This window comes from Fundulus heteroclitus, chromosome 6, assembly GCF_011125445.2.
Source record: "Fundulus heteroclitus isolate FHET01 chromosome 6, MU-UCD_Fhet_4.1, whole genome shotgun sequence".
Classification (NCBI taxonomy): domain Eukaryota; kingdom Metazoa; phylum Chordata; class Actinopteri; order Cyprinodontiformes; family Fundulidae; genus Fundulus; species Fundulus heteroclitus.
The window spans coordinates 10,017,095-10,043,203 of NC_046366.1; the positions used below are offsets into that span (position 1 = coordinate 10,017,095).

Genomic DNA, 26,109 nt, shown 5'->3' on the forward strand with positions numbered 1-26,109 from the left:
AATTCCCAGCGAAACAGAATAACCCGTTGCAGCACCTGCACGATAACAAATTCCTGTTAGGCCTCACGAGAGAGGAGAATGTGTGTGTCGCGGTCACAACACACACACAGTCTGCAGGGAGAGGGAAAAGAAAAAGATTAGAGTGGGTTGATCGGGGAATAGGTGATGGAGTGTGTGAGGTGGTGACGGAGGGGCCGCGGAGAGACGGCGCTGGATGGAGGGAGGGGGTTGATGAGTGTGCGCTCCCAGTGTAAGTGACACCTCTCCTCCTCAGACAGATTGTCTCGTTCTCCCAGTAATGTGGGCCCCGTTAGAGCACATTTTCCCTCCATCTACCCTCCTTCTACACATGCACTCCATCATGATCTCCCGTCTCTCTGTCTTCCCTGGCAGCTCTTTTTGTTTGTTTATTTGTTGGGGGGGGGGGGGGGGGGGGTTTGCCTCGGAGAAGCTCTGCAAATTGCCTGCATTCCAATGTCTTTCAACTTGCCCTTTTTTCCCCGCATAATTTTTAATCAATCCCGATTTCTGTCTAAAACTGCAGATTTCCTCCATTGCAGTTTACATTTCTTTACAGCTCAGATGGGGGGGAAAAAAAGACGGAACAGAAGGAGAGAATATCAATACTCATTCTTCTGATGGGATCACGCAAATGATTTTTTTTTTCTTTTCCCGACGGCAGAAATTATACCAGAGGTTCTGTTTGTGCTTCGTCCAACGTGCAATTTTTCTGAACCAATCCAACCAAGTCGAATCACATGCATGCATACTTTAAAGACTTGCCTTTATTCATTTTTTTTTGGAAAAAAAAAAGAGGAAAAAAAAAAAAGACTTGCCTTTATAGATGATGCGAGGACATACAGGCTCAAAGAACCACTTGTACTCGGGCTAAAAAGCGCACACACCCACTCATACCTCAAACAGATATTCTGAGCCCGACTCAAACATGTTGCGTTTCTGATATTTAATCAGCAGCAGGTGCATGTCAGCGGGAGACAATAGATGTGTGTGATTACTCGTGCGTGCCTGTCCCCTCGCTAACAATCATCTCGACAAAACCAGATCAGAGGCTATCTTTTCGCTTCAGAGCCGCCGTGCTGGCAGGAGAGCGGCTCACAATCATGCGGAGACCTCAGAAATAACGGGCTTCATAACTTCTCTGCTCGAGCCTCTATCCCAAATGAAATCTCTCAGACCTGCATAGATGCAAGTATACAAGGGAATTTTTAATGCTCCTTATATCCAGGTACAAGTCTCCATGGTGATAGTGGAGTCTCCATGGAGATGGAGATGTTCTTCTAAACTAGGGAAGTGGATTTTTTTTTTTTTTTGTGAAAAATAGGAGAATGTTTTCGCTTTCATTATGGGAAGCTCTAATGTTTATGGAAATAATCTGCCGACGTAACACATGTACAGCGCCGGCAGACGCTTCCCGGCTCTGCTAAAAGTGCAGCTTAACTCTCTCCTTTCACAAGCTCTGAAACAAGTCCTACCAGACACTTTTGCAACTTTTTAAAAAAATAAAATAAAATGTACCAACATATTTCAGACTTTTTTTTTACCAGTACTGTAGGAGCAAACAATGCTAAAAGTTCAAAAGGACAAAAGTTCATGGGTGGCTGCACAGTTCTGCAAATACTCACAGGTAAGTCAAAAATACCCAGACACTAACTCAAAGTGACACCCAAACATGTAGTCACATCTTTGACTTTGTGTTGGGAAATACATTGGCCATACTGGATGGATCAATACTGGATACTACAGTGGTTAATTTAGGCCAGTACAGTACTAAACATACAGTCAGTACTTCTGACTGTATGTTTAGAGTTCTTGTCCTGTGGGAAGGTAAGCCTCCACCTCGTTTTCAAATCTGTTGCAACCTCTCAGATCTCTTCTGTCGTGGTTGCACTTCATTTAGCTTCATCCATTTGACCAACTTTACTATCCCTGGGATATCTAAAATGATTATATTTTAGTGTCATCTGATCAGAGCGGCTTCTTCCACATCTTCACTGTGTCCTCTACATGGCTGATGGGAAAGTGCAAACTGGACTTCCTAAGACCTTCTTTCAGTGATGGGACTCTTCTGGCCACTTGCTAAATTTGTGGAGTGCATGACTAACAGATTTCCTGTTGACGGTCCTCCACCTGTATTGTAGATTTTGAGATAGTGGATTGAACAGTGCTTTGCAAGATGTCCAAAGTTGGAGATATTGTTGATTAAGTTAACCCTTCTTTAAACTTTGGAGAGAGGGTTTGCCTGGACTCAGATAAAATCAAACACAGGTCAATTTGCCCATTAGGGTGACATCTGAAGGCACTTGGTTACACGTGATTTTATTCAGGACTGCGAGAGTAAATGGGTACAAGGAGACCACACCTACCAGTTTTTTTAAAAAAATGCTCCACTTTTGAGATGCATTCCAGAGTTTTTGATAGCAGTGTGAAAAAAAAAACAATACTAGAGCTAAAAAAAGAAAAGGAGCAAAACAAAATCTGATTGGTTACTCAGAACAGCGCGTACTACATTTTACCTTCGCTGCGTGTAGATGGTACTGCTAATCTCACGGCTGCCGCTATATCCAGCTTCTTGGCAGAATTTTCTTCAGCTATACATCCTCTAGTCTCAGCATGTCACAAAATATCCAAACATCAAGTCGGAGCAACACGCAAACATGTAGTCACATCAGTGACTGAGTTCTGAAGGCGCCTTTTAACTGTGTGAGTGTCAGGAATCTCATTGGTGATGCTGTAACATCACTGCCTCATGAATGCATTTTCCCACTTCACACAAAACCCACCATCTGAGCAGCCATCCGCCCACAACAACCTTCAAAGAAATCTCTTTAGAAATCTAAATATCACAACATGGAAGGTAACCGTGATATTATTTCCTCCAAATTGTTCTGGGCCGGTTTTGGTTTTGACCACTCTCTCTCTCTCTCTCTCTCTCTCTCTCTCTCTCTCTCTCTCTCTCTCTCTCTCTCTATTTCTCTCTCTCTCTGATGTGCTGAAATCATTCATTATGTGCCGTCCCACAGCTTTTGATATGTAATTTAGCAGTCATCCGCAGAGAATTTGGTCTGAGAATAAGTTCAAATAACACAACAAAGAGAAGGTTGGATCTGATGTTTAAAACATTGGCATTTGCATCCCTTCTCACTGGTAAAAAGTGCCATTTAACGGATGCAAATGTTTAAACCTTTAATTGTGCCGCATTTCTACCATTCCTGCATTGCTACAAACTTGCTTTCTCCTCTCCCCAGCCTGTAGACTATGAGAGCCGGAGTTCGTACTCCTTCTCCGTGGAAGTTCTCAACCCCATAGTGGACCCTCGTTTTCTGCGTCGAGGACCCTTCAAAGACAGAGCTTCAATCCGAGTAGCCGTGCTGGACGCTGATGAGCCTCCACGCTTCTCCCGATCCAGATACCACATGGATGTGTCCGAGAACTGCCCGCCATCCTGTACCGTGGGCCGGGTCAGCGCCGTAGACCCGGATACTGGTCTTACTAATAATATCAGGTAAGGCATAAGGTCAGTTATATAAACTTAAAGTTTTATATAACATCTGCTATTTTAACAGCTTGGTTAGCTTAAGCTAAAAAATCTATTTAAATGGATAATACTGGTCTGCATTTTTATATGGAGTTTACTTTGGCTTTTAGAAACAAAACTAGCCACTGTTTTTTTTTCTCTAGATCAAAACTGATGGTTAAATCTTTTGCTAAAATAGAACAGACAAAACAAATCAGCTAAATGTTTACACTTTGTTTCAGTTTTCAGCTCTAATACATAGAAAGACCATCCGAAGACACTATACAAGACAAACTCATGTCCAATTCTAGAGAAACTAAAGGTTTGGCCTCAACTCATGTGACTAGAATCTTGTCAGACTTCGGGGACAAATTTAAATTTAACTTAGACTCAACTCATCAAATTTACCAAAGACTTGACACTTAACTTTGACTTTCACACCAGTGACTCATTACTTCACTTCAACATGAACAGTTTGACTTGAACAGACTTGGTATTTTGATAACAAGCAGACAGTGTATTACAGGAATGCCGTAACTGGTGCGCAAATATGATACCGTTCTGCATCATCCAGCTGCACGCTGCTGGCCATTTGCCAGTGTTTCCTACTCCTTCCCCTTCTTCTCCTAAACTTCATCTCTGCATCTGCCATGCTGTTTACCTGATTTTCTTCCTCATCCTGTGATGGAAGCAGAGAAGCCTACGGAGATAGAAAAGTGCTACTTTCCAGTGCTAACAAAAAGGTGCAGGCAAAGTTTAAGATTAAGAAAAATGGAGGAGAAAGCTGTGTGTGGTATCAACCAAACCATGCATAGGTTACTAAGCAACATAAATCTGCACAATAACGTTAAGGTTAAGCTGGAGCTTTGGGACGAATTCTTTATGGCGATGCTGGGGAAATTTATCTTTGTTAATATCCCACCAACGCTTCATTTCAAACCAGTAGGTCACACACACAGAATAGGATCTTTGTCTTTATTGTTTAAGATTCATAATGTTTTTAGCAATGTTATAATTGAAGTTTAATGACCTCATTTTTGGAAGTTTGGGGCAAATGATATTTTGCATAAAAAATATTTTCTCATGCATATTTGTGAGATTCAAATTGCCTGTTTAAATGAAATAACTTTTTTCACAGTTGCTGTTGTATTTTTATTTTTTTTATTAAAATTTGCTTCTTTAATTCCAGATGAGTTTATAACTTTTCATAATCCCCAGATCTAACACTGCTGATGAACTTTATATATGAATTAAACAATAAAATTACACTTTTTAATTCATCTATAAGATGATGAGATTTCTGTGATATATGAAATTTTTAAATTGTTTATTAGTACTCCGTGATCAAATGCAATATTTGGTCAAATGCAATGTTTAACACTTTAGGACTTGCATGTCTTAACTTTGGACTCAATTTGGGACTTTCATGTCATTACTTTGGACTTGAGGCTTACTTGCAAAGGAATGACTTGGCATATTCAGTTGATCATAAAATGTAAATTGCTGAAAGGTTGTCTATCTCTGAAAGGCAACCTGGTTAGATCTTGTTTCAGTCATGTACTGATCTCTTTTACTGAGGAAGAAGGTGGCGACAGTGGAGAAGATCCATTTCCTTTTAACAGGAAGAGGCCTCCAGTACAACCATGCTCAGTATAAATCACCGTCTGTTGCAGCCAGCTAGGGGTTGAGATGACTTTCTACAGAACAAACGAAAGGAACATAGTTAAATATAATCAGTACCACACAGTGTCAGTAAACAGTAGTAAAATCAATGGCTCAGTCCATCAATTAGACATGGCTAAACACAGATGCACAGGGTACTTTCCATGAGGAAGAAAAAAAGGAGGGTTCTTAAAGGTAACAATATTGATAGTTCAGTCAATATCATCCAGAAAGCAGACAGTTAATCCCAGAGGCCAGGTGCACTTTCAACACACAAATCAGCTAAAATATGCAAAAAGGTTCTCTTCCTTAACTTAAATTTGTGGCAAATCCTGACTTAAGAAGTTCAAGGAGGTAAAAAAAAAAAAAAAAAAAAGTGAATCAACTCCAAAAAGCCATGTCCCAATTAAATGCAAAAGCACTAGGAGTGAGGATGTGGGGAAGAATGATAGCTGGTATATTGCCGGAGATATTTTGATAATCCTTTTCACTTCAAAAGAGCTTCTATCTACTATGATAATCTCTTCATATTAATTCTTTGGCCATTTGAATGCCGCCCCGCTTATCACTCTTTCACACACTTGCCCCGTCTGCTTCTTTCACTCCGCACCCCGCTGCCATCTCCGCTTACTTCCTTCCTCTGCCGCGGCACTTTTTCTTCCCCCCCCCCAGCCTCTCATCATTTCCCTCACCTTCCTTCTGTCAACTAAAAAGTATGTTTTCCCCTCACTCTGCTTCAGATTCTCCATCGACCCACAGTCAGATCCGGAGGCCTTGTTTCGCATCAGCTCAGAAACCGGCCTCATCACCACGGCTATGGAGCTGGACCGGGAGAGGGAGCACTGGCACAACATCACCATCATCGCCACCCAAAGAGGTCAGAGGTCCCATCATTTATTAGAGGTTTTTTTTTTCATTGTGTTATTTCTTCTGTTACAGCAGCTTTCAATGAAACCCGCTGTTTTTGCTTTTACCCTGACACCTCCACCCTCTGATGAGTAACAGGTTTAACAGAGTAAACACTATGTCGTACAATGTCAGAAAAGCTCAGTATCCGCTGTGTGATGCATCTCACTAAGCGGCTTAACTGTCAAGTCATCAACCCATAAGGGGGGTGGGTGGGGGGGGTGCTGTTTGGCCCGCAAGAACGATTTGTTACAGCATGCCTGAAAATCAATTGATCTATACTGTGTTGGTCGCCAAATGCTACAACAAATCCCTTCCCACAGGATTACGAACTAACTCACAGCAACTTAAAGCAGCAAATTAAAGACAAGCGTAGCTATCCTGCGACATTGTAATTGCAAAAGGGGAATGATGAACACCTGCAGCGTCGAAGCAAGTTATAGCAAAAGGCCATCACTTCCCGGGTTATATTTCAGCTAAGAGGAACATCTCAAGTTGACGTTGTGGAGCTTACAAGTCGCGCATAAAAGGTAATTTTGTAAATAGATGTTTTAGAGTAATAACCGCCAGTAAAAAAAAAAAAACCCTGTCAAGTGATGTGTTGTACTGCCTGGTGCCAATACGCAAATCCCCTAAAAGCCTAACAGTGCATTAATATACCGCAAGACCGTACATCCTGTATGGGTTGTAGATGGAAAAAGCATAAAGAACGACAAGTTAAACTAAAAAGAAAGCTGCAGTGTCTTAGAAAACTTTTCTTCACATTCCGTCATGTCGTAATCACAAACCTCAAATGGAGGGAAAACGATGCACTGTTTTATACATTCTTTACAAATTAACCTAAGAAGTGTGCCGTGCATTGTGCTTCCCCACCCCGAGTCAGTGGCTCTGGCCGACTGCTTCATGTTCCGTCAACCCTGACCGTCTTCTCTGACCCCATTAGAAAATCACATTTCCACGGTATAATGGTGCCACCGCCTTGTCTCACAGGTGGGATGTTCTGTTCAGTCGGATGTGTTTTCTGCTGCGCCAAGCATTTTGCGTGCATCTCAGCAACTTTGGCACTCTTGAGGCTTGAATTGGCTTTATAACTAGTAGTAATCCAGTCCACATATTCTTCCACCTGAGCTGCAAATCTCTGCATCTCCCCCAGGGTTATTTTTGGCTACCTCTCTAATTAATGCTGTCCTTTCCTGACCTGTCAGTTTAGTCTTGGTAGGTTTGCAGTTGTAACACGTTCTTTTTATTTTTAAGAGACATTTAACGCTTACGATATTGTTTTTTTTTTATTATAAACCTGCTTTAAGCTGCTTCACATCCCTGTTCGGTCTGATGTGTTCGTTTGGTCTTCGTTATGCTATTTGTTCACTAATGTTCTGTAACATGCCGCCTCTCACAATTAGCTGTAGTAAAACGTACTGAATTTGCAACATATCAAACAAAATGCAGAAAAGTTTACAGAGGAAAAAGCATAAAAACTATAGCATTGAAGTAAAAAAAAAAGACGGCTCGATGTTCCTCTGAACCAGCAGCTTATTACCCAGCGAAAAAATAGACCAAAGGGGGTAGACGCTGTTTTACATTTACAGTGGGTGATTTCAAGGGAGTGCGTGTCTGTTAGATGTTTCGAATCACCGTGAAAGTCGGACAGAAACACTGCATCAAGTTCGCCATTAACTGCCCGAGGAAAGCTGCGGTGCCTAATTCAGATACGCGACGTTTCTGTTTTAGCTCCCCTCACCTTGTTGGCTTTTTAGATTATCTCTGTGAAATATAACTGCCAAAAAAAAAAAAAAAAAAAAGGATGACTCTCCGCAGCGAATATGGGAGCAATGAAGTGAGATAATAGCACCTCATTTGGACGTTAAAGACAGCTCTTCTCCTAAGCCAAACATCGTTTTTATCCTTATCAGATCCAAACTTTTTCTCGTCTGCCAACAGCGTGGCAGATCACAAAAACAGTAAGATGAATCATCTTATTAGTCACTCAGTGTGTCTATAGCGCTGACAATCATCCTTGCTGATGCCAGGGTTCCAGCTCAGACTCACCCATACTGTATAGGTTTTTTTTATATTATCAGACAATGACAAATGATCTATTTTCTGCTTTGTTCTTCTGTATTATTAGAATTAACACCAGCTTGGTGGTGAATCCTGGCTCAGCTCCAAGTAGCAGTTTTTGGCTGGTTACAATTCATTAAGGCCCCCAACAACGCAATCCATTTGTTTATTTCCGTACAAGCGAGCGGATTGTTAAATAACACCACCCACCGCGTGCGACGAAGGAAAGTTGTTTTCCTGCCAAGTCCTGTCCTGGACAAAGTTAATCTTTGCTTAAAATCTACTCAGGGCTGCTTGTGGCAGGAGAGCGCACCGGTACGGCTGAGGCGGCTGCACAGCGAGCTCCTGTCTTGAATAATGAGCTCTATCTAATAAACAGACTGTTGTTGGTTGTGTTGACACAAACACAGTGGGAGCTCTGCCATGGCCACAGGCAGGCCTGCTCACCCGGTGGCATTACAGCAAGAGCTCATTTTCAGCTTCTCAGCGTTGGGGACCAGTCGCTGCCATCCGTGACGCATTGTTACTTCTCCGCGTCGTGGAATGCGGTGTGGGAGGTGTACGTAAACGTGCGCATCTCAGTTTATAGAAAGCTCGGTGGGCTGTTTTGTCGGCTTGGCCGCCCAGATAAATGACGAGTGCCACTGAGCTTGGATTTTTTTTTTTTTTATAGCAGTAAAATGGTTGAATACTGAGGAGACTCAGACTTTTATGTATTTAACACTCTGCCATGAAAACTTTATGGCCGAGTATAAGTATAGCCAAGTGATTGTAGAGTGGAAAAAGCCAAAGCCAATCCATTTCAACTGCACCCCTGTGTGACTGCATGCACGTCGACTGCTCTCTACATTCTTTCTCTGCCCGATGTCTCCCTTTCTTAAAAGACACACATGCACACCTGACGCTTCAAAAAGCTTTGGCTCTGACTTGAACACTTTGATGCAAAGAAATCTGACTGCTATAGAAGCATCCAGCTGGGATCCTGGGAGCTGTGATATCAGCCAAATGAGACCGGCATTCACCACATCTCCTTTAGCCAAATGAGCGCTAGCTAATGGGATCTGAGAATTGTTGAGGCTTTTTGGACAAAGACTAAAATGCTTGATTGTTCCTCCGAGGACAATTGCTTGGAATTAATGAAGCACAAACCTGCATCCATGTATGTGATTTTTTTCTTTCTATTAGCTTCTGTCTATATATTTCTCCAAATGCAGATCAATGTATTTTAGAAGCCTTGAAAAGACTCTCTGAAGGGCAAGTTTTTTTTTTTTTTCAAGAAGTAGTTATGTGCTACTTAAAAAAAAGTCTAGATTCAAATATTTCTATTTTAAGATGTCAGTTTTTTTGCTTTTAGTTTGTCTTTTCTTTGTTTAACGTTTTTCAGAAAGATGAGCAGAAGAAAAAGAAAAACATAGAAATCTAAAGAAAAAATCTGGTCATGCACAAAATTAGATCAACTGTGCTTTACCATTAAGTCTTCCTGATTATAAATATATTTTTTCTCATTTCTGAACGACCATTTTTGCTTCTTGCCTTTTCCAGACAATCCCAGCCAGGTGTCCAGAGTTCTGGTTGCAATCGAGACATTAGACCTGAATGATAACGCACCGGAGCTCGACAGACAATACACAACGGCCTTGTGTGACTCTTCCAATGCTGGACAGGTCAGTGTGGGCTTAAATCACCTTTACAACATTTCTTCTAAAACTGTAATTCCTTATTAACTGTTGCATATAAAAATATATCTAAATTTGTTCAAATTTTTTTTATGTTAATCTTAAAAGTCCATTTGCAAATACCTCCCAAACCACATCCTGTTGGTATTTTTTTCAATTACGGTTTATCATCACAAAACAAAGTCCACATTTTTGATTTATTCTGCCAATAGAGTATGTATTAGGCATTATTTTGCCTAACAGTGTTGTATTTTTAATATTTTTTTTATTTTTTTTTTACCAATTGCTGCCTTTTGGCTGGGAATCTAAATGATTACATCATCTGGTAAAATAATATTGTATGTAGTTTAGAAAACCAACATTTCTGTATAAGGTGTCATTAATGACTAAATGTTTAAAGACATCAAAGCATTTAGGCTTACAGTCCTGCCAGTAGATCACCAAGAAAAGATCCCACCAAGAAAGCAAAAATGTCAAGTACAACAGCGCAGAAGTCTGCAAAGCGTATGTAAAAAGTGTTGGGGTCAGACTAACATATCAGTGTGACTTAGATCAACAGTTTCTTTGTGTGGATGAAATCAGAGTCCAACCATCAAAGGGAAAAGCCCCCAATCAAGGCTTTTGGGTCGAGTGGCTTCCCAGAAGCATTCCTCTAAAAACGGCATGAGACTGCCTTCTGCATCTCCACAAAAAAACACATTTTCTCTGCTCTGACATAGCAAAGATCCTTTTTGATCACAATTCCCCAATATATGTCTGAATGAAGGAAACTGGGCAGTGGACTTCTTCTAATTAATACCATCCTGACAGTTGAGTGTATCCATGGCGGCCTCATTCTGTGATGATCTTATTCTGCTTCGGGGTGTCGAGGACGACTCAAAGTTGAGAAAAAGATGCCGGCAGATATACAGTGATCAGTGAATCCTTTGCAGAGGATTTCACGTCCCCTGTTAGGCTCTTTTTTTAACTGAAATATTTTTATTTGGGGATTTTTTCTTAGCAAAAAACAAATAAATTTAAAAAAGGGCATCACACTTACTTGAGAGGAGTGGTCCACAGAAAAAAAGATGTCAGCCCTCTTTATACCTTTTCACACAATACATGTAGGAAAGTAATGGCCTTTCCTCTGGCCAGTACAATATGTCACTGTGATCCTGAGCTGAAAGCAGGTAACCATAGAATATTTAATATTTTCGAGGCCAAAGCAAGACATGATGATCTTAATGCTGAAGCACAGCCAGAGAACCAAATACCAGAACTTGATGCTTTAGTAAAACCTTTATCTTGCTCACACTGTACCACCACAGACAGCAGATAAAGGGTTAATGGTCAGTTATAGGTCAGTGATCCTATTCAGGGTGTAAAAACAAGGCAGGTGTATGTCATTCCATGGAGAATGAATCTTTAATACGAGGGCTTCATTTTTTTCCACATTAGATATCATAATTAATGGAGATTAAACCTTTGCTTGATGATTGTAAGGTGAAAAAAACTCATCAACTAGGTTGGTGGCTGGGGCATCTGAAGGGTTTGAGGGACGTTATCTGAACAGCAGGTTTCCAAAAGAGTGAAATTTGAGAAGGGGATGCTACTTGTATAATGGTTTGTTTTGTAAACCCAGATCTTTAAAATGAACATTACTCGCTCTACATCAAATCTGAAATGATCCCAGGAGGAAAGTGGAAATAAAGGCACAGTTCCACTAGCCCACCCATTTTTGCCCACCCTACTCGGCTCCTCCCCGTTTTGATTGTTTTTGGCCGCTTTAGTGATTCGACCGGCCTCGAAAGGCCCTGAAGAGGATAAGCGCCTCCTGCACACTGTTTTAGCCTGGGGTAAGTAATGACAGCAAAGACGGTGAAGAAATAAAAAGACATCATCAGCATAAAGTGAAACTTAACATCCAGTGACCCCTCCTGATGCCTGCAATATGTTTACAGTGGGGGAAAAAGAGATTGCCAGGGGTTTTATAGCTAAATAAAAGACCAGGAATAATGGACCAACACTTTTATGGACTTAATCCAAGATGGAAAGCTTTTACACCAACATTAGAAAAAAAAGCAATGGTAATGTTAAACCTGCTTTTTTAACAAGGTAAAAAAAAAGGGTTCCTGTTGACAACTCATTTTCCACTACATACCAAACATATTTCAAAATGTCACAGGTTGTACTGTGTTTCCACCTGGGGGACAACTTTACAAACCTTTGTTCCCTAAAAATGTTTTATTGCTCAGTTCTCTGCTCTACTACTTTTTAAAGTTGCCAGCTGCGCTAAAGATTGCAATTTAAGATCTGAAAGAAATTTTTATTCCTTCATAATGGCGGAATATCTCCAGCTGTACTGTAGGTGTTAATGGCTTCATACATGGCTCTGTAGGTGCATTATTGACTTTGGGGCAGCAGCAGCAGATGGACTCTGTACTCCGTGGAAAACCTTTGTAATAAACATGTAGGAGAAAAACAGATTTGCTGTCAGGGAATGTGGTGCTGGAAGAAGGCACCGTGTTCACTGTTTCTTTGCCACATATGACAGCTTGGTTGATAAAAATAGAATTTTATATTCTTTGCCAGACTTAAATTTTATTCATTGCTAAAATTCAAGTAATTTCTGAGGTTGCCACAACATGACAACTTTTTGAAAAAATACTGGTTTTATGATATCACAGCTTTAAAATATTTAAAACATAAAAGCAACAAGTATTTCTCCTTTGCACCATTTTATAGCAAACTGATAATTGCAGTTCGATTAAACATTATCTGCACTCTATATTTTATCTATTTTAATTTTAATAACCAGACAAAAGCAAAAATATAAAATATATAGTACTTTTTATGGACATGTGCCTGATGTTCATAATGCTATACTGTACATCTTTGCCTTTCTGCTATTTATACAGTGACAGGGACAAGGATAACAACCTGCAGTCAACTAATTTATTATTGATTACAGATGCCTGTAGTGGAGAGAAGAAAATCTTAAGCCAGCTGACTGGCAGTGTGCAGTAGTGAGTTTGAGAGAGCGTCGTTATTTTATTTTATATTTTATGAAGTCGGAGAAATATCTGAAACAACTGCAGGGTCAGCAAGTCATATGATGGTGGTGGCTTTAAGATCATGCATTTTTTTTAAACCTTGCTATATCTTAATACCAGTAACCAGCCAATGTTAGGTTTCAGCACAGTCAAAGCATTGTTGACACTTTACTTGGGTTACTGCATTTTAGCAATTATTGTACTTAAAGCCTTTAGCGATGCATGTCCATATTTTGGTAACTTTTGGATCACAGGTTGGGAAACCTTTGAAGGGAGGATTAACAATTAATGTGTCCAAATATTAATTTAACTTCCACTTCATTTTTCTGACCCAATGCTTACAACCACATGATTGGTCCTTTGAAATCTAGCAATGATCAGGAAATGTAGTCAACAGGTTGAGATCATAGAATAACTCATTGCACATCGTCATGTCATATTGTTTTTGTGAACACATTAAAGTATGAAAGCTGTGTTTAAATCAAAGCCATTTTGATCCAAAGGTTGATTTATAGAGCCAGAAAAATCACAAATCGGATTGGTTACAAATCATTGTGCCGTTCCGTTGTAAGTAATCTTTAAAGATCAGTGATCATTTGAAGGTTTTCTAATTCAGGTAAAAACTTGGTTATCTGTTAAACTGCCAGAGAAAAATTGAGCCGAGTTATTTTATCAAGCGTGAAAGGCTGTTTAAAGTCCTGCTGTTTAAACACAATGGACAACACATGAGTGACTATTAAGTGATTAAAGTCTATCATGCTGCAATAACAACTTGAACTTGATTATTAAAAACCTGCTGAGGGCAACAGCTGTTGCGAGTGTTCCCCTTTTGATAATCATTTTAATAATTTTTTAAAACAAATTGCCTTTTTAGCGTCATGAAACTGTAATTGTTTAATTATATGTTTTCATTATCCTATTCGACTTCTGTGTTTAAAATATATAGCATGGGCTTGGAGATTTCCGTTTCCTTTGAGGTCAGTAAATGCAGGCGGCATCTTTTTAACACCAAAACTTCAAAAAAAGAAATAAAAAGCCTTAGTATTTGCCTCATGGTGTGTGAGCCCTGGCAAGAAGCCGCATAAATGAAATACAGAAGTCCCTTAAAAGAATTAGTTGAAACATACCATGAATAAAACAGGAACAATTTTCCAAATATTATGCTGCATTTGCATTTAGAACAAGTTATGAAACCACTGCAGAAACATGCAATCCGTAAACACATTATTTAGTCAAGGGAAGGGAAAGAGATAAAAGCGTCTCAATGTTGTTTAGAATGTTTTAACTACTCCTAAAGGAAAACATGAAGTATGTCAACACAGCTTTCTATCTAATATGGAAGAGTACTATACTCGTATATACGCAAGGATGGAAGCCTATAGGGTTTGCTGATACAAAACTGAATGTCGAGGGAAAATGGATTCTGCTTAGCTGGGTATCAAAATGCAGCAGTTGTTCCCAGTGTTTCTAAACTACAACCTTCCCCCAAACTATATTAGTCAAATTTTGACAACAATGTATGTCGTTGTGTCTGCCCAATAAATCCAGGGTTTTCCTGACAATCTAAATGTTTTTCCAAACTTAACAGTGATTATCACACCTAAAGAGAGAATGCATAGGCTGGTGAGACTTCCTACCTGTCCGTTCTACATGTCCTGTTCTGTGCACTGGGCTCAAATACTATTTCAAACTGCAACTAATAACAGTTGCATATTGAGCTGAAAATGATGGCATTGCCTACCGTCTAAGCAACAAGAAGTTGTGGTTGAATGGTAAAATGAAAGGCAACAGAAGGGCATTGTGTACTGATATATGAATGAGGTTGAATGGTCGTTAGGGTTGATAGAATGAGCTTACCCAGCCTGACGTTCACTGCTTTTGTGCATTGAACGTCAGGCTAGCATTAGCCTTGCTCTTCAACAAACTGGTCTTGCACCTGCTGAAAATGTTTGCAAGCATCTCTGTTTGTTAAAGACTGAAGCTGTTTGTGTCAAGTCAATTATATATCAACATAGTTCAAACCACCTAGTTGCTTAAAAATATGCATGACTGTTCTTTTTACTGTCTGATAAATAATGATGATAACATGATGAGATAATTTAGTAGGTTTTATATATATATATATTTTTTTTCAAATCACAAGTTCACAAACACTGAGATGAATCAGCCTCCAAACAATTTGTGAAAGCCCTAGTGATGTCATTAGTTTGTCAGTTCATTATAATTCACAAACTGTAAGTTAAATAGACAGGCAGGCCTGTGGGACATCATGGACAAATCATGGAAGCCAGCCAATAAATGATAGCGTAAACCCCATGGGAATGTCAAGCCACTATTTTCAGTAAGGAGACTGGTTCTGTTTTTAAGAGTTGCAGCTATTTCGCCGTTAGATCTGGGTACAAATACACCTTGAAACAAGTCCTGTACTGACCTGGGCTCAAAGACCAGTACTCCAAAATCAAGGTCAAAACCAGATTACATTTTGTAGATCCACACATGGACAAACATCCTAATATTTGGAGACATGTGCCTTGGTCTGTTGAAACTAAAGTAGAGGTGTTCAGCCACGCATACATGCTGCATTGATGGCTATCATTACATTTGCAGGGATGAAAGTGAAGCTTGCAAACCTGAAAAATCACATCTGAAGTGTGTAAGGTGCTGTCGCAATAATGTTGCAGAAGAGGCTGAAGTACGTTACAAAACAGGTGGAATCGTGAGGGAAGATCGCAACATTTTGTGTAACTATTGAAGCTACTTCTCAAGACATTAAAGGTATACTATGCAACCGGGTTGATTTTCCAGCGAGGCTCCCCCCAGAGGGCGAAAGTAAAAGTGCATTGTCATAAAGATGCTCAGCTGTTCTGGTTTCTCCGTCAAGCCAGGCGCGGTTGTTTTGAGTTTAGCAGACAGGCGAACGCAACGAAAAGTAAAAAAAAATGGCAGTAAAACAATGACTAACACAGTGAAAGTATGAACATCAGGGTTTCCTGCCTCGCCAAACTCACGCTACCGCCTCGCCTACATTCAAAAAAATAAATACATAAAATAATAATAATAATAATAACAATAAAAAACTCGATATGCTTGCATGTTTATTTGACGTTAACACGTGGTTCTTTGTTGCTTTCGTGCGTGCATATAGTGAATGGCAGGGCAAAAACACATGGAGTTCTCGCCGTAAAGCAAGACCGACTCTCGCGGTGTTGCACGAGACTTCTGAGCCTGTGGGTGCGGGCCGTGAGCTCTTGCAATTGCAAGTGCGGTATTTCCCCCACAGACCACCAGGGCGGCCGAGAAAACCTTTGTTCAACCTGAAATGACTCATTTAATCATCCAAAACGGTATGGAACACATTAATTAACTGAAAAATGTTGCATAGTATGCCTTTAAGCAAGAAGGTAATTTCTGTCCAAGGCGTGAATTCCTTGGGCATGAATGGGTCTTCCAAATGGAAAATAATCATATCATACTGCCAAATTAGTTACACAGTGGCTTAATGACAAGATAGCCCATTTTTTGCAGTAGCCATCATACATCATTGAACTTAATCCCATTCATAATTGTGGGCAGAGATGAAAAGATGTTTGTGAGAAGGACGGCTTACAGATCGAACCCAGTTACTGAAGGAAAAAAAATGGGCAAATATGCCAGCAACCCACTGTATTGTGAGAAACTTGCAGAATGAAAACCAAAATGTTTGGCCCAAGTTACACAACTTAAAAGCCAATCCTACCAAACACAGAGCAAATATATGACGTACAGTATATCAATTTCAAAAGCAACGGAAAGCTTTCCCTCTCTATACCCAAATCAGAACTATTTTTATTTCAGGCAGATAGAAAGGAAAGGTCATGGGTCTTTTTGTACAGTTGATGTAAAAATCTGGTTCCATCTGGGGGGAAAAAATGAAAGTGTACAAAGTTTGGTGATACAAATTTGTATGTGGAGGAAGGTGAGTCTTCTTTGGCCTGTTTCCAAATGCAGCAGCTTTCCCCGGTGTAATTAAACCTTAGCCTTCTCCCAGACTGTCTCCCTCCTTTACACTGTTCTTCATGCTTTATTTGTCTTCTTGTCTATTTCTGCATCATAGTTTCCTTACTTGATCCAATCTCAATTATAGGAGTCTTGTCTCCCCTCCTCAGTCTCTCCGTGGAAGCCAACCTTTTGCTCTCGCTGTTTTTTATGTTCTCCCCTCCATCTTCCGTATTCCATGCTGGCTCCATTGCTATAATTTGGTGTCTTGGCCCATCTGTTGTTTTGGCTGCTGTTTTCATTGCACTGCTTGAGTCTTTGTTGTTTTGCCACTAAATCTGTGATTCTGTAGCAACGGCGCTGATTTATGTGCGATGCTCGTGTTTGTGTCTGCGTATATTGTTATTTGAGTGAGTGGGAGACAATTCAAGAAGATTATGATGTCTTTCACTCTGTTAAAGTTGCGTGTACACGTCTCGGCTTGACAAGTCATTAGACAAAACGCCTTTGAATATTCACACCAGAAGCCGATAACATAGTGGGACCGAACACAGGCCCGGAGATGCTGACTAACTCGGAGAACATGCGGCTCCATTCATCCCTGCATTCCCGCACTTGTAACTAGCACTCGAAAGCTTTCTTGGAAAAAAAAACAAAACAAAACATATTGCGTAATGACAAGCGGAGTTTTTCATTAAAAATAAATTACCCGTCACGCGTGGGCCGTGGGAGATTTCTTTTAGATTAATTTTGTTACCATTTCCAGTGAAGATGCTCTTACTAAATTGAAAGCCGCACTTCACTGTATTTGTGAAAGCTGATTCACATCAGATGCAGTTATTTGTTCTGCGTATCAGACACTGCGCGCCTGTGTCTTTGTACTAATTGGCTTGTTATGATTCCTGCCGACATCAGCTTATAGTTCATTGCTAAAAGCACCCTCTCTGAAGCGTTTTTCCCTTGCTTTTCGTTTTTTTTCTGCTTCTCCTCTCTCCATACATCCTCTCTCTCCATACATCCTCTCTTCACACCAAACACACGCACGTTTGCTAATACCCATCACTCACCCCGTCTTTTCCGCTCTCTATCGCTTTGTTTCAGGTGGTGCAGGTGCTGCGGGCGATTGATAGAGATGAGGGAGGCAACGACAGCACCGTGTATTTCAGCATCCCTCCAGAATCCGGCGTTGCCCTCAACTTCAGCGTCAGAGACAGTGGTGGTAGGTATTCAATTCTTACCTCCCAGGTGCCCTCTCCTTGTTTCTTTCTGTTTCTGCTTTTTTCAAGCAGCTGACAGCTTTTCTGCACTTTGTAAGACCCTAAATCCCAAATGTTTTTTATTCCAAGTATTCTCTATCCCATCACTGTTTATTCACGTATTCTCCTATATTGGACTTTCACCTCTAATTCCATTTCTCTCTAACTCCCTGTTCTCATTTTCTATCTCTGACTCTTCATCAATCCCTCGACCAACTTTGGTAGTCCCTTTGTTCTGCGTTATTTTCCTTCTTTCTTTTTGCTTTTGTCTTCTTATTTCCCTATTACAATCAATTACTATGTTCTCAAATGTCCCTTTAAAAAGTCCAAACTATGTAATTTAATTCAGTTAATCAGAATAAAATGTAGCTATTAGGGTTTTATTCTATCATTTTTTCTTGGTCTCTTTCTGTTCTGTGTTGAGCCACCCTTTAGTGTAGCTGCTGGTTAGTTTCTCTACTGTAAATCAAATCAAATCAAATCACTTTATTTATATAGCACCAAGTCACAACACACGTCATTCCAAGGCACTTTACGAAGTCAATTCAATCAAATCACACAGACAGATTTGTCAAAATGTTTTCTATCTGTAAAGCTCTGAACATTACTTGCAGCCTTGGACTGCATATACAGTACATATTGCACAAAATCATTACACACAGAGTGAAACATTTCAAGCCATTAGTTCCTGTAATTTTGATAATAGCTTACAAGCAATAAACCCCAGAGATTTAATGTCTCAGACACAAATAAAAGCACAATTTTAAACGCATAAACGTAATGCAACGGCTATATCACGGCCTACAAAATCACAGGGCAGACTGCTGAGTTGACATGGGTCCAGGAGACAGTCATCGACATCCTTCACAAGGAGCGTAAGCCACAAAACATCATTACTAAAGAAGCTGTTTTTACACAGTGATGCATCCAAGGATATTCATAGATGGTGAAGTGGAAGAAAAACGTGTGGTAGGACAAGGTGCACCAGCAACAGGGATAATCACAGCCTCGAGAGGATTGGCGAGAAAAATCCATCCCAACAATTTGGGGGAGCTTCACAAGGACTGGACTTAGGCTGGAGTCAGAGCATTAAGAGCCACTACCCACAAGCAAATCTTCCACATGGGCTAAAAAATGTCCCATTGTTCCAGTGAAGCCACTCCTGAACCAGAGACAGCATTAGAAGTGTCTTACCTGGGCCAAGGAGAAACAAAGGCTGTACTTTTACTCAGTGGTCCAAAGTCCAAATTTTTAGATGAAAGTAAAGCTTGCATTGCATTTGGAAACCCATGTTCCAAAGTCTGGAGGAACTGTGGAGAGAAACAAAATCTACGTTGCTTGAAGTCCAGTGTAAAGTTTGCACACTCAGCAATGCTTTGAGGAGCCATATAATTTGCTGGTGTTGGTCCACTGGGTTTTACATACTGTAGTACCGCCTTATAGCCAAAGGTATAGGGTTACTGTGTCTGATTGGCCAGCAAACCAGCTTGACCTGAACCCATCACAGAACCTAGAGTGTTTTCCAGAGGAAGATGAGAGATAACAGACCAGACAAGGCAGATGACCTGAAGGCAGCTATCAAAGCAGCCTTGGTTTCCGTTGCACCTTAGCATAACCACAGGCTAATCGTCTCTGTGCCACGCCACATTAATGCAGTAAAACATGCTAAAGAGGACAAACCAACTATTGGGTGCATACAGATGTACATACTCCAGAATCCTCACATTTCTGTTTAAAGTATTTTTAGTGATGTAATGTAAAATTCAAATTTTCTGATACACTGATATTTGGGCTTATTTTCTGTAAGTACCTGTTATGTACCTGTAGAGATTGTCCACAATGGGTCAAACTGGGGATCCCATGGCACATCCACTCTTATGCTTGGAGAAGTTGTCCTTGTATTTGAAATATGTGGTGGAGAGTAAGCCATCGAACAGAGTGCCAACCTGGTCTGGGGTGAAGTTAGTATTGAACAGGAGCTTACATCTATGTTTACATTTGCATACATAATCAATTGGGAAAATCCAAGGAACAAGAAACTCTTTGTGCATTTTTCGCACATGCCTAAATTCTCTCCAGGTAACCCTGCTTCCACCCATCATCCAAAAACTTGGATGTTAGGTTAATCATCCACTCTAAATTGCCATTAGTGGTGTATACATGGCTGTCTGTCCTATGTCTCTTTGTGTTATGCTACTGAACCCCCCGTGACTTTCGATGGATGTGTGCATTTTAGCCACGCAACCAAATGCATCTAAAAAGAGGTTTCCACACATTTCCATTTGCTTCCAGATAATACAGTAGAGAAGTAAGGTTTATATATGACGTTGTAAGGTCTAAACTTGTGTTGCATTTAAGTCTTGGTGGCATTTTGGGACATCTGGGTCTCTGCCATACAAAGATTTAAAAAGTTATTTTTTTTTAACAGCTTGTTTTCCCTTGATTAGAACACAGTGATGGATCATGGATCAGGATGATAAATCCACTGAAGTGTGGATTCAAAGTCCTCTTTGATGTGTCATCCAACAGCAGAACAGAGGAACAATAAGACCCTGTTCCGTTCCCATATGGACAGCTTGTCACAAAAATGTGCCTCATTATTTGCTTTGTTACAGAAGAGAATGACCTGATCTGTGATTTCAATCACAGAGAAGATTTGGGATAATCACTCTTGTCATGTTTGTGCAACTTTGCAGTGCCATTCATGCGGATGAAGAACACCCATGCCCCCTTTTATCTTGCAGAATTTGTTTTTGTTTTTTTACATCTATTATTTGTTATGACAATATCTACAAATATCTTCAATGCATATTGTCAAATGTATTTCTTGAAAAAATAGAAGAGCCAGTTTTATTGCAAAAGCATTGCATTTCAGATTCTTAAGCTATGATGTAAGTTATGATTTTAAAATGTCTGGATTTGTTGTTATGCGTGTTGTTATGCGTGAAACTTCAGCGCCTTGCAAACGTATTCATACTTCTTGACCTGTTTTACATTTTGTCACATGTCAACACACTTTAACGTGTTTAACTGGAATTTTATGTGATGAAAAAGCACAAAGTAATGAATCATTTTATAGTGGAAGAAAAAAAAAGATACTTCAATTCACACATGAGAATTTGATAGAATAATATGTATTTGTATTTGGCCACCTTTTGTAGGACACCCCTAAAGAAAATCCAGAAATTGCCTAATTGTTAATTAGAATCCAACTGAGTACAACTCCATAACAAGCTAGACACGGCCGTTCACCTAAAGTGACCGACTGAGCAAGGAGAAAAATAATCACAGAAGCAGCCAAGAGGCCAACGGTAACTCTTGGCTAGCTGTGGATCACTTAAGTTTAGGTGGGAGAATGTGCTGCTTAGATAATCATTCTATTGTGCACTAACTAAAACAAGGTATAAGAGCTCCTTCTCAAGTTTGTCACAAGTGATAAAAATTAGATAAAAATGTAGATTTTTGGCTTACATGCAAAACACAGTGTATAGTCGAACACTAGCGGTGTCCATTAAACTGATTACACCATCCCCACAGTGAAAAATGTTGGTGCAAGCATCACGTTGTAGCAATGTAGCAGAGAATGGTAAGCTGTTCAGAGCTGATGAGAAAAAGACGCCTGGAGCTGTGAAAGACTCGAGGCAGGGGCGGAGGTTCACCCTCCAGCAGGAAAAGATACTTCTTGAGCTGTAATGGAATGGTCGACATCTAATTTTACAAGTCACAGTTTTGTGCGTGACAATCCATCCTCATGGATGATGATTGTTTCTTTCTTAGGAATCAGGGGTCAGGAAATATAGGCCCTGTGGTTACTCACAAATCCAGTGTTCGGGACAAGTTGTCTGCCATAGTATCAGCAGATCAAGTCACATTGTATGGGAAGGCCTGTACCTCTTTAAAAAAAACAGTATATTGGTGAATATAATGCTTTGGATGGTTTCATTCTGCACAGATATTTAGCCGCTTTCCCAAAAAAAAAAAAAAAAATTAGGATATGGATTGAAAGGCAACCAGGTTAGATAGATTTAATGACCTTAATAAAGTATTTTGACACGTTCACATCTCTTTAACATCCTTGCCTGTTATGAATCTTAACACAGGCCTTGAGAAGAAGACAAACTATAGTGCCATGCCATTAGCTTAAAGAGGTAGAAGGTAACTTTGTACAAATTTATTTTTTTACATATTTGGTAAAACTGTCACTGTGTTCTGACATTAAAATATGAAACAGATATGTGGAAAAAAAGCTCTTCTGGTTCCTCCCAGTAGTCTTACCACCATTTGCAGAAATACACTGCTCCCGGTCAGAAACAACCAATCAGAGCCTGGAGGAATGTCTGGCTCTGATTGATTGTTAACAGTGTCAGTCAGTCTTGTGTACACCCTGCTCTCACCCCTCCGCTGCACAGCGCTACCGTTATTTAAGCAGCAGCTTTGCAGAAAAATGGTGGAGAAGCAACCTTCTTTACAGGAAAACTGGCAATTTCTTGAGTGGCGTCTGCTCAGAAAACAGGGACAGGTAAACATCTGAGAAGCACGGCAGGCTCCGCTATGGGGTGCTTGCTCAAAATTTCAGGCTAAGTCACGGTTTTATCAAAGTTCCCTACTTCAGCTCTAAATATCATAGTCCTTCCTGTAAAAGCAGTAGTTTGTCATTTTAAATGTATAAGTGATATAATACAGTATATGATACAAAATGTTAAAAAAGTAGGTTTCAAGTAAGCGAAGTTAGACTTTTCCACCAGCTCAATTCTTGCGAGTGGTATAAATCAATGAGCAGCTAAGTAGGATCACAGATTTGCACACAGGAGAGCTGAGATTTTTGGGAGTAATGTTTAGACTGTAACCCACTGCCTTGCTCTAGCAAATAAAATCAAAAAGGATATTAGGCATTAACAGCTGACTAATGTTAGATGTCTTCTTCTCTGTCTTTTATCTCCTTCAGGCCCCACAGCCAGCCTGGTGCTTCTGTCGCAGCTCCAGCCACTGTCCCGCTCTCAGTCCTCCACCTTGACGCTGTACGTTCCGCTCGTCCTCAGGGACGGAACGTCGGGCCTCACAAGCACGGGGACGGTCACCGTGTCTGTCTGTCCCTGCCTGAGGGGCGGGGCTCGAGCCGAGGAAAAAGAGAAGGATAAGCAGACGGAGGGAGAGTGGGACTGGGAAAGAGAAGCAGTGTGTCTTCCTCAGCAGTCCATGCTGCCCTCCCCAGGGCTCAGCACCGCCGCACTGCTGGCTATCCTGGCCTGTGTTGCTACACTACTGGGTAAATATTTTGTTGCATAAAATATATTTAGATACAGCTGAAACTACATATTTACACGCAGTGTAAAAAGCACAAAACCTCTTTTTTTTCCCCCAATGTGACATTAAATTGGACTAAACTATTTACAATTTTTCTGTTTGCTAAAGAAGATTGTATGTAAATGTCTTTACATTTACTTAATATTTGGTATCGTTGCCTCAACACTGGATGTCTTGGGTCCGATTTTTTTTAATCATTCCACATCAGGTTTGAAAAGCAGCCAATAATTTTGCTGGAGCATTTTTCTTAACAGAACCAATGTAGATGAGTGAGGTTTTTAGACCGCCTCGCTCACACCCACCTTTTCAGCTCTGCACACAAAGTTTCTATGGGACTGAGATCCGCATTTTGTGCTGGCCTGTCTAAAACATTTACTTTGTTGTCGAGAAGATACTTGCAACTAATTTGGCGTAATGCATAAAGTCATTGTTCATTTAAAAGACCAGTTTGTGTCCAATCTCTGAAATGCTAGCTAATCAGAATCAGGTTTAATCACCAAGTTGCTTCAAAGTCTAGACAGTTTTTGTGCAGGATGTGTGGGGTCTGCAGAGATGTTAGCTGTCCCTTTTCTGACTTTTTACCTGTACAAGTCCTGGATAGAGGGAAGGTAAGTCCTGGTGGTCTTCTCCGTGGATCGAATTGTTTGCTGCAGTCTAGACCTGCACTCTTTTGTGGATGAGCCCAACAACACAGGGACGGACGAACATAGGACATGTTGAAAAATGGCAGTGTAGAAGACGACCAGGAACGCCTGTGGAAGGTTATACTTCCTACGGTCTGTGTTAGGCCTTCTTCTGAACAGTGTCTATGTGTGTCAGAGTGTGGTGTGGAGTTGGTGGGAGGTGTGAATGGCTGCTTTTCAAACCTGCAGTAGAAGCTGGTAACCCTTAGGCCATGATGTTTCTTAAACCATTCCAAACTCTTCCTTTGTCATTGGTTAAACAACTTCTCAGCGTAGCTTCTTTTCACTGCCTTGATCTCTATGATGAGCTTGTTCCTGATCTGCTGTAACAGGTCCCAGTCTCCACTGCTGTAAACCTCTTTCTTGTTTTTAACAAGCACCTGATATGAAGTGAACCATGGTTTATTGTTGTTAAATTCACAAAAGGTCTTGGTCTGCACATTTGTCCTCACAAACACTGACGTTTGATGTCACAGTGTTAGCCAAAGAATTCAGGTCAAAGGATGAAGTTTCCAACACGCTCCAATCTTTGCAGTGAAAGCAGGGCTGTAACATCTGCTTTGACTCATTGGTCCACTTCCTGACAGTGTTAGCCACTAGCTTGGAGGTTTTCAGTTTTTGCCTGTGGGTTAATGTGATCAGTAAGTCCCAAAGCAGCCCTGCTTACATTGTGGCAGGCAGATGTGCAAAAATAAACCAGTGTGTTATTATCCCTGGTGGGGCGTTTAACACGCAGACTGCATTTTAAAAGTTCATTGGAAAAGTTTGCATTGTTAAATTCCCCAATAACGATAATGAAGGTCTGTGTGTTTTTTTTCTCCACATCTGTTATCAGCTCAGGGAGTTGACTTTCCGCCTCTGATGTTCTGGTTTGGGGTGGGATGTAAACAGCATACAGAAATGAGGAGAACTGTGGCAGTGGATAAAAGGGCATACAGTCTATAAAGATGACTTCAGTTGAAGACTACATGTGTTATGCAACACGTTGACATCAGTACACCAACCTTTGTTTATGGAAAAGCAGATTCCAACTTCTGTCTTTTTCCCCAATTGCTCTGTACCGTGGTCCGCTAAAAACAGTTGGAAGCCTCAGCATCAGAGGCTCATTGTCCGGAGGTGTCTTCACCGAGCCAGGTATCAGTGAAGCAGAGGGCAGCAGAACCGAGGAAGTTGATGTTTTTAGAGTTGAAAGCAGCACTTTGTCCATTTTGTTTGTCAGAGAGCGGACATTAGTCAGGTAGATTTGAGGCAATGGAGTGTGAAGTCCCCGTTGCCGAAGCTTCACAACAGTGCCTGCCCCCTTTTCTCACCTTTCTGTCTGGTAATACCCATACAGTGTTCTATCCTTATAATGCCATCTATTTTTTTAAAGTGCACCATTCACTCTTGTAGCTAAACACCCCACAACATGATGATGCCACCGTGATGGTGATCTCACGCTTGCAAGCTTCCACATTTTCCGTTCAAATGTACCGAAGTCATTATTGTCAAAACTGTGATTTGGCTTTTGATGTTGCTTACTAAGTAATGGGTTCTTCCTCTCTGAGTGATCTTTCAGTCCATGTTTGACCGGGTAATGACTTTCTCTTAGCAGCTTCAGTAAGCATCCTTACAAGATATTTTGCTTTTTTCTGGGGTTTATGCATATCTGACATCGAAACACGTTTGTTTCTGGGACATAGAAAAAAAATTGCCTTATGGACTGTATGATGGATGGACATTCCTGTGTGTTTCTACTCGCTTAAAATTGTTTGAAAAGATGCAAATGGCTTTTATTCATCTTTAAATTGAATGCAAGGATCAACCACACTTGTGCAGGTCCACATTTCTCCTAAAAGCTTGGCTGATTTATTTTGGTTTATCATGATGTCGCAAAAGGAAGTAGTCATTTTGAGCTGTTGCTTTAAATAAAATTATATTAACATTCATTCATTAAATTGTAATATTGCAAATAACAATGTTGGCAGTTCTAACTGATCTAAAACAGAAATAGTTTGGGCTGATGCAATGGCATGTAAC

The 26,109-nt window shown here is 40.4% G+C and overlaps 1 protein-coding gene across 1 annotated transcript in view; it reads left to right on the forward strand.

The window, feature by feature from the left end:
- LOC105921916 (cadherin-24) overlaps positions 1–26,109 on the forward strand; it is a 119,558-nt gene that overhangs the window by 80,629 nt on the left and 12,820 nt on the right. Inside the window, exons 5-9 of the mRNA XM_036138016.1 lie at positions 3,267–3,523; positions 5,938–6,074; positions 9,707–9,828; positions 17,949–18,066; positions 23,049–23,369. Of these exons, the coding sequence (XP_035993909.1) occupies positions 3,267–3,523; positions 5,938–6,074; positions 9,707–9,828; positions 17,949–18,066; positions 23,049–23,369 (955 nt within the window). The remainder of the gene's footprint in view (positions 1–3,266; positions 3,524–5,937; positions 6,075–9,706; positions 9,829–17,948; positions 18,067–23,048; positions 23,370–26,109) is intronic.